The sequence below is a fragment of the Urocitellus parryii genome, chromosome 16 (assembly GCF_045843805.1).
Source record: "Urocitellus parryii isolate mUroPar1 chromosome 16, mUroPar1.hap1, whole genome shotgun sequence".
NCBI lineage: Eukaryota > Metazoa > Chordata > Mammalia > Rodentia > Sciuridae > Urocitellus > Urocitellus parryii.
The window spans coordinates 18,875,143-18,884,296 of NC_135546.1; the positions used below are offsets into that span (position 1 = coordinate 18,875,143).

The following is a 9,154-nucleotide window of genomic DNA, read 5'->3' on the forward strand; positions in this document are numbered from 1 at the left end:
AAACACCTGCACAGCTACATCTGCTGATGTGGTTATCCGTGGGGTCCACACTCACAGCTGCAGCAAACTCACCACCTGAGCTAAGGAGCGTTCAGTGCTAGAATGCCTGCCTAGCATGCACAAGGCAGGATTCGGTCCCCAGAACTGGGAAAATAAAAGAGAAAGCAACTCAAGTATAGGGCAAAATATATTTTGAGAAAGTGTCTCTCTAAACAATATACACAAATGACATTGTTTTATAATTCTCTTTAATGTGCCTACATACAACACAATACATGAGCCTTAGAACAAGCACAAGTGACAAGAGTGGTGGTCCCAGAGTCATCAACAGATCAATAAGCAATCAAGGAAAAGGAAGAGGCCAGCTGCAGGGTACACAGACACATCCCTATGGTCCCAGCTGACAGCCTCATCCCCTCTCAAAAAATAACAATTAAAAGGACTGAGGAGAAACTCAGTGGTACAGCACTCCTGGGTGAAATCTGAACAAAGAAAGAGAGGAAAGAAGTTCAGAAGAGCCATTTGACCAATCTCTACCAAAGGCTGGAGAGGCCTAAACTGACATACACAATATGTAATGAAACGTTAGACACAAAAGACTTAAAATACGGGAAAATGGAATCTAACAACAAGAGAGATTTAACGCAGAGAAACATGTGGCCTTCAAATTTTCATGCTGATGCAATGCTCCCCTCCAACCCAGGGTGCAGTTTGGTTACCTCTGAATACATTTAAAAAAAAAAAAAAAGGAGAAAGAAAAAAAGAAATGAAGGCACACACCATTTTCACACAGCTACAGTGGTGATCTCAAAATAAATAAATAAAATGAAATAAAATTTTCCTCAAGTCTGAATAGATTCAAATGGATCTGAAACAAGCAAAGTTCTCACCACATTTCTACATACAGGGCTTTTCTCCAGTGTGATTACTTAAATGCTGTTCAAAGGGACCTGAAAGTTGAAAGTGTTACTGCAATTTTAAAGATAGAAAAAGGATTCTCACAGTTGTGAATTCTTTCATGCCTTTGGAAAAAACTCTCAAAGCTGAATACTGCCCCACATGGCTTATCCTGAGCATTTTCTACAGTATGAGTCCTTTCATACAACTGAACAAAACTAGAACAGCTGAACCCTTTATATTTCTTACTTGCATAGGATTTATTCTTTTTATTCCAAAACAATATTCCCAGTCCTTAGGGAAAAATGAGAAGCCTAGAAGATTTCCCACATTTCTCACATTCACGGGGCTTCTGAATGAGTGTTTTCATATATAAGAAAGGAAATGAAGCTGAAAGAATGTAGCAAATCCCCCAAATTCAGAGGGTTTGTTTTTCAATGTGAGTGAAATGGCTTTGAAAGCAACAGGGAAAATGGAATGATTTGTGATATTTTTCACATTTAAGGAGTTATTCAGTTGGATGTGATGGTGTATTCCTTTAATTCCTGAGACTCGAGAGGCTGATTCTGAAGAATCAATGTTGGAGGCTAGCCTCAGTACGTTAGGAAGACCCTAAGAAACTCAGCAAGTCCCTGTCTCAAAATAAAAAGTAAAAAGAAACTGGAATGTAGCTCAGTGGTAGAGCACCACCAGACTAAATCCCCAGGGGATCAATTGATTGATTGATCTCTCCCTATCTCACACATACACACACACACACACACACACACACACACATATTTTCAGCAGTATGAGCCTCTCTTGTCTTTGAGGATGACATGAAATATTGATTTACCATATTTCACATTCAAAGGATTTTTCTCCAGTAAACTTCCTACATGAAACAGTAGGAAGTGAAACAGTAATAACAGAAGAGTTTACCAATTGTTTTCATGCATACAATTTCTATGCAGTATGTGTTCTTTCACATGTGTGAAGCAGACAAGATGTGGCAAAGGCTTCTCCACATTGTTGACATTCATTGGGCTTTTCTCCACTATACATTCTTCCGTGTCTGTGAAGATCACTGGATCTAGCAAAGGTTTTGCCACACTGCTTACATTCTTAGGGCTTCTCTCCAGTATGAGATGTTCATGTGAGTGAAGGTAATAGGTCTGAGTGAAGGCTTTGCCACACTGCTTACATTCATAGGGCTTCTCTCCACTGTGTGTTCTTTCATGGCTATTAAGCTTATAGGATGTAGCAAAGGCTTTTCCTCATTGTTTGCATTCATAGGGCTTCTCTCCAGTATGTGTTCTTCCATGTCTATGAAGCTGACGGGATGTAGCAAAGGCTTTGCCACACTGCGTACATACATAGGGCTTCTCTCCAGTATGAGTTCTTTCATGTATGTGAAGGTCACCAGATCTAGCAAAGGCTTTGCCACACTGCTTACATTCATAGGGCTTCTCTCCAGTATGCACTCTTCCATGTATTTGAAGTTCACTGGACCTAGCAAAGGCTTTGCCACACTGCTTACATACATAGGGCTTCTCTCCACTATGAGTTCTTTCATGTTTGTGAAGGTCACCAGATCTAGCAAAGGCTTTGCCACACTGCTTACAATCATAGGGCTTCTCTCCAGTATGAGTTTGTTCATGTGAGTGAAGGTGAGAGGACTGAGTGAAGGCTTTCCCACACTGCTTACATTCATAGGGCCTCTCTCCAGTATGAGTTCGTTTATGTATCTGAAGGTAAGAGGCAGCAGTAAAGGCTTTTCCACATTGTTCACATTCATAGGGCTTTTCTCCGGTATGCATTCTTCCATGTATGCGAAGATGACGGGATGAAGCAAATGTTTTTCCACATTGTTGACATCCAAAGGGTTTCTTTCTAGTATGTGTTCTTCCATGAATCTGAAGGCGACTAGATGTAGCAAAGGCTTTTCCACACTGCTTACATTCATAGGGCTTCTCTCCAGTGTGTGTTCTTCCATGAATCTGAAGGTGACTAGATCTAGCAAAGGCTTTTCCACACTGCTTACATTCATAGGGCTTCTCTCCAGTGTGTGTTCTTCCATGAATCTGAAGGTGACTAGATCTAGCAAAGACTTTTCCACACTGCTTACATTCATAAGGCTTCTGTCCAGTATGTGTTCCTCCATGTTCATGAAGCTGACGGGATGTAGCAAAGGCTTTGCCACACTGCTTACATACATAGGGCTTCTCTCCACTATGAGTTCTTTCATGTATGTGAAGGTCACCAGATCTAGCAAAGGCTTTGCCACACTGCTTACATTCATAGGGCTTCTCTCCAGTATGCACTCTTCCATGTATTTGAAGTTCACTGGATCTAGCAAAGGCTTTGCCACACTGCTTACATTCATAGGGCTTCTCTCCAGTATGAGTTTGTTCATGTGAGTGAAGGTGAGAGGACTGACTGAAGGCTTTCCCACACCGCTTACATTCATAGGGCTTCTCTCCACTATGAGTTCTTTCATGTATGTGTAGGTCACCAGATCTAGCAAAGGCTTTGCCACACTGCTTACATTCATAGGGCTTCTCTCCAGTGTGCACTATTCCATGTATTTGAAGTTTACTAGATGTAGCAAAGGCTTTGCCACACTGCTTACAATCATACGGCTTCTCTCCAGTATGAGTTCCTTTATGTATCTGAAGGTAAGAGGAAGCAGTAAAGCCTTTTCCACATTGTTCACATTCATAGGGCTTTTCTTCGGTATGCATTCTTCCATGTATGTGAAGACGACGGGATGAAGCAAATGTTTTTCCACATTCTTGACATCCAAAGGGTTTCTTTTTAGTATGTGTTCTTCCATGAATCTGAAGGTGACTAGATCTAGCAAAGGCTTTTCCACACTGCTTACATTCATAGGGCTTCTCTCCAGTGTGTGTTCTTCCATGTCTTTTAAGCTGATGGGACATAGCAAAGGCTTTTCCACATTGTTTGCATTCATAAGGCTTCTCTCCAGTATGTGTTCTTCCATGAATCTGAAGGTAACTAGATCTAGCAAAGGCTTTTCCACACTGCTTACATTCATAGGGCTTCCCTCCAGTATGTGTTCTTCCATGTGCATGAAGCTGACGGGATGTAGCAAAGGCTTTTCCACACTGCTTACATTCATAGGGCTTCTCTCCAGTATGAGTGTGTTTATGCATCCAAAGGTAAAAGGCAGTAGTGTAGGCTTTTCCACATTGTTGACATTCATAGGGCTTCTCTCCAGTGTGTGTTCTTCCATGTCTGTTAAGCTGATAGGATGTAGCAAAGGCTTTTCCACATTGTTTGCATTCATAGGGCTTCTCTCCAGTATGTGTTCTTCCATGTCTATGAAGCTGACAGGATGTAGCAAAGGCTTTGCTACACTGCTTACATTCATAGGGCTTCTCTCCAGTATGTGTTTTCTGATGTATTCTAAGTAATCTGGGATAAGCAAAGTCTTTCCCACATACCTTACATTTGAAATGTGCATTCCCTATGTGCGTGATCCTGCGCTTTTGAAGACTTGTGTGTGAAATAAAGGTTCGACCATCTTGTTTACATTCATAGAGTTTCCCTCCAGAATGAGTTCTTTCATGTCTTCTAAATAAAGAGGGGAAATGAAAGGCTTTCCCACATACCTCACATTGAAAAGGTTTACCTCCACTGTGTGTTATCATGGGTCTTTGAACACCTGGGAGAGAAGAAGAGGCTTCACCACATTGTTGACATTCATAGAGTTGCCCCCCAGTATGAGTTTCTTCATGTCTTTGAATGCCATTGGAACAACTGATGACTTTCCCACATACTGTACTTTCATGTGGTCTATCTCCAGTTTGTAACATTTGTGTGTGAACACTTTTGAGAGAAACCAGAGATTTCCTATATTGTTTAAATTCACATGGCTTCTCTTCACATTCCTCATGCTTATAGTATTCGTGTCCAGAGTGAGATGTGATGTGCCTATGAAGGAAAGAAGGACATATGAAATCTTTTGCACACATAATGAAGTCACATGGATTTACTCCATTAAAATTTGTCTTTGTTTGATTAAGAATTGGAATCGACTTGAAGGTTTCCCCACACTATTCTGTGAAGAAAGTTTGAAGTCTACCATAGAACTTCTTTGAAGAAGAAGTGAGCAACACATAATTGATACCTAACTCATCCACAGTTTTCTATTTATTTATAGGTCTTTACATTTCTACCAACATCACGTAAAGGCTAGATTTTCTGACTTGTTAAAGTTCCCTGAAAATAAAGAGATTGAAAGGAAACAATCCTTTGCAACACAGCTTCTCTATGGCTACTATTCACATAGTGATATTCACATAGGCAATTTCATAGTCCTTTTTGCATGTCAAATACTTTGAAAAGACTGAATACCTGTTACAGATAAGTATATATTTCTGGTAAAAAATATTATAAGAATAAACACATTTCAAATTATGCATACTTCTTCGGTTGGTTTGCTTTAAAAAATTATATGACAGTTCTCAGATTCCCTCACCAATACCTCTTGTGAGTAGAGTTACCTTAGGTTGCTTCCAGAGTTTTCAATCTGATCTTCAGTGGTCTTGTCTTCCCACTTGTTTCCTAAAATGAGAGAACATAACAATCTCTATGAATATTTAGGAGCTAGAAATGCTTTGCCAAATTTTAGGTGCCATTTATGCTTCAATAATTCAGCAACTGATTTCCTTTTCACCTTCTACATAAATGACCAAAATAAACATGACTTCTCAATTTGATTAATTTTAAACCAACATTATTACCTATAGAAGCCAGGTTTCTGAGGACTTCCCGCATCACATCTCTATAAAGGTTCTTCTGGGAGGCATCCAGAAAAGCCCACTCCTCCTTGGTGAAGTTCACAGCCACATCCTCAAAGGTCACTGAGATCTGAAATATCCCACAAATGCATAGTGGAGGCCAGGAACGATTGACAGCATGAGAAATCTGCACTCAACATGCATGATGTTCACATGATTCCCTGGCCTCCTGATTAATTCCATGATTTGGTCCATCAAATCTTTACTGCACTCAATTTCTTACACCCATTCCAACACTAGAATTTGGCTACTCAGAAGGCAAACATCATAGTGATTTATACCCTTCCTTTGGGGAGTTCACAGGAAGTAAGACAGGCTCCCAGATCACTCCTAACTTCTTTAATGGTTGCACCTCTATTACATGTCCTACAAATCTCCTGTGTGGTACAGTGTGGTGAGCCGTTTCTGTGAATTGTGGCCGCCATTACAAGATGGCGCTGATTTCCCCTGTAGTCTGTGACAAACAACTCCTTATCAGAATGAGTTGGCATGCTGTGACTTGGCACCCTGTGAGAAAGGTCCACGTGGCAGCTTCGCATTGGGGCTTAAGGTGCTTTATTAAGGCTGGGAGGGGCATCCAGGGGTTAAGAGGAAAAGTATCAGGGACCTGAATAAACGGCTGAAAGAAGATTCCTGAGTTGCGTCTTCCTTGCGGGCAAGGGGTCGCGACAAGTGGTGCCGAAACCCGGGAACCAGAACTTTCAGTCAGTCAGGGGTGGTGCACCGGTTACTCCCAGGTGAGTGGGGTCTGCTATGAAAGCAGGAATAGTCCCAGTGAGTGGGATCCGCGTCCAAAGCGGGGTCAGCTCCTCTACAAAGAAAGAGAGAGCCTCATATCTATTGCAGCTGCACTGTGTACTTTCACTTTTGTTTTCTGAGTTTCTTTTGTTGTGTCATCTCGTTTTTGTTTTTTGTGATATCGCTTGTTGTTTTTTGTGCGTCTTTTGTTGTTGTGTCATGGGTGCCGCGCCTTCAAGTCTGCTCCTCCTGGCCCTAGATAACCTGTTACGTTCCAAGGGCCTGAAAGTGAAACGTAGTACTTTAGAGAGATTTTTACAGAAGACAGATATTGCTGCGCCGTGGTTTGCATTCTCGGGCAGCCTTACTATACCTAGCTGGGATAAATTAGGCAAAGACCTTGACTTTGCTTCTGAGCAGGGCATGTTAGAGGGTGGGGTGATACCCCTTTGGAAGATGGTCCGTAGTTGCCTCACAGATGGCAGATGTCAGGACGCACTTACTAAAGGACAGGAAGTTTTAGAGCAATTACATGAGGAGAAGTCAGAAACGGCAGAAAGTGAGGTATTTCAGGAGGATGGGAGTGTGCGGAGTATGAAACAGGGGAGGAGGCGGCTGTCTCCGGCAAGAAGTGAGATATCTCAGAAGGATGGGAATGTACGGAATGTGAAACAGGGGAGGAGACGATTGTATCCAGATCTCAGTGCGCTGCGCACACCCCCATGCGAAAGTGGGTCAGAGAAAGAGGAGGATGAGGAGGAGGAGCTTGGGAGGCTGTCTTGTCAGCTAGGGAGTGTAGGCATGGGAGAAGGGAACAGAAATAAACAGGGGCTCAAGAAAAATGATCCTCCCGATCCACCGCCGTATGGTGGGGGTGTTTCGGGGAGAGCTTTCCATGCCCAAACATGGAGGGCAGTTAATGCTGAGATGGGTCTTGCTTATCCAGTTTTTCAGGATGACAATAGGGGAAGATTCCATGAACCCTTAGATTTCAAAATTGTGAAGACCCTGGCGGAGTCCGTGCGTACTTATGGGGTGGATGCCGCCTTCACACTAACTCAGGTGGAGAGTTTATCTAGATACTGCATGACTCCCTCTGACTGGGCTAGCCTTGTTCGGGCTTGTGTTTCCCCGGGTAAATATTTGGACTGGAGAGCATTTGTGCTAGAGGGCGCAATAGAGCAGGCCGCCCAAAACCATGCGGCGGGACACCCCGCTTGGGATAAGGACATGCTTTTGGGGCAGGGGAGATTTGCTAATCAACAGACAGGATTTCCTCTTGAGGTATATGACCAAATTAACAGCATTTGCATTCGGGCATGGAAATCACTTCCAAATAGAGGAGAGGTATCTGGTAATTTGACCAAGATTCTACAAGGCCCTACAGAACCCTTTTCAGATTTTGTTGCAAGGATGGTAGATGCCGCTGGAAAGATTTTTGGGGATCCTGATAGAGCCATGCCCCTTATCAAGCAATTGGTTTTTGAGCAATGCACCAAGGAATGTAAGGCAGCAATCACTCCTTATAAAAACAAGGGCATAGAAGCATGGATGAAGGTGTGTAGAGAGATTGGAGGACCTTTAACTAATTCAGGCCTTGCAGCTGCTGTCCTTCGGATTGCCAAAGGGGGAGGTCCTGGTGCCAGAACATGCTTCCATTGTGGTCAATCTGGTCATTTCAGACGGGAATGTCCCAAAAAAGGCAGTTTTACTGGACCTCCTTACGGTGGCCCTTCCAATGGCCTTCGTCTACCGGGGTTGTGTCCAAGATGCAAAAAGGGGAAACATTGGGCAAGAGAGTGTCAATCAGTGAGAGACATCCATGGACAGCCTATTTCAGCTGGGCCAAAAAACGGCCAACGGGGCCCCCGACCCCAGGGCCCACAAATATATGGGGCAATGGAGAATGTCACACCCGCACCCGAGACATGGCCGTCTCTGCGCCATCCCATGAAACGCGGAGAGCCACTACAGGCGCCGCAGGATTGGACCTCTGTTCCACCTCCAGACTCGTATTAACACCTAAGATGGGAGTCCAATTGGTGGAAACTGAGTTTAAAGGGCCTCTACCACCTGGCACTGTAGGTTTGCTAATTGGACGTGCATCCTCTATCTTGCAAGGTCTTCATGTTTTCCCTGGAGTCATTAGCCCTGATGCTGTAGGGACAGTAAAGGTTATGGTGGAAGCTCCAAGGGGCATTGTGTCTATCTCTCCAGGGGATCGGATTGCTCAATTACTAATTTTGCCTAGCTTGCATACCCGTTTCCCTTCTGACTCAAGGTCACGGACGGGAGATGAGATTGGTGCCACCGGAGGAAATTGTGCCTATTTGTCACTGAATATGAGCAATCGCCCCACTTTGGAGTTAAGCATAGAAGGTAAATCTATTGTGGGATTGCTGGACACAGGGGCAGACCGTAGCATTATAGCCCTTAAGGACTGGTCTAAGGGATGGCCAGTGCAGACTTCTGATCAGTCCCTAAGAGGACTTGGATACGCCCAAGCCCCTCAAATCAGCTGTAGACATCTATCTTGGAAGGACCCGGAAGGACATCATGGTACTTTTCAGCCTTATGTACTTGATTTGCCTGTTTCTTTATGGGGCCGTGATCTGATGAATGACATGGGGTTTACTCTTAGCAATGACTATTCCCCGGTGTCTCAACAAATTATGCTAGATATGGGGTATAAGCCAGGTCTAGGACTAGGAAAA

General features: G+C 43.4%; 1 protein-coding gene across 2 annotated transcripts; it reads right to left on the reverse strand.

The window, feature by feature from the left end:
• Positions 1–2,153: 2,153 nt before the first annotated feature.
• LOC144250580 (uncharacterized) lies at positions 2,154–8,279 on the reverse strand. Of its 2 annotated transcripts, XM_077793467.1 has the most exons (5): positions 8,090–8,279; positions 5,638–5,765; positions 5,406–5,458; positions 3,713–4,218; positions 2,154–3,292 (listed from the first exon to the last, which is right to left on the reverse strand). In XM_077793467.1, the coding sequence occupies exons 1-5, from the start codon at positions 8,115–8,117 to the stop codon at positions 2,154–2,156; spliced, it is 1,854 nt and encodes a 617-aa protein (XP_077649593.1). In that variant the 5' UTR covers positions 8,118–8,279. The 2 variants fall into 2 exon arrangements, with proteins under 2 accessions (XP_077649593.1, XP_077649592.1); XM_077793466.1 differs by having other exon boundaries at positions 2,154–4,305.
• Between the last annotated feature and the right edge of the window lie 875 nt (positions 8,280–9,154).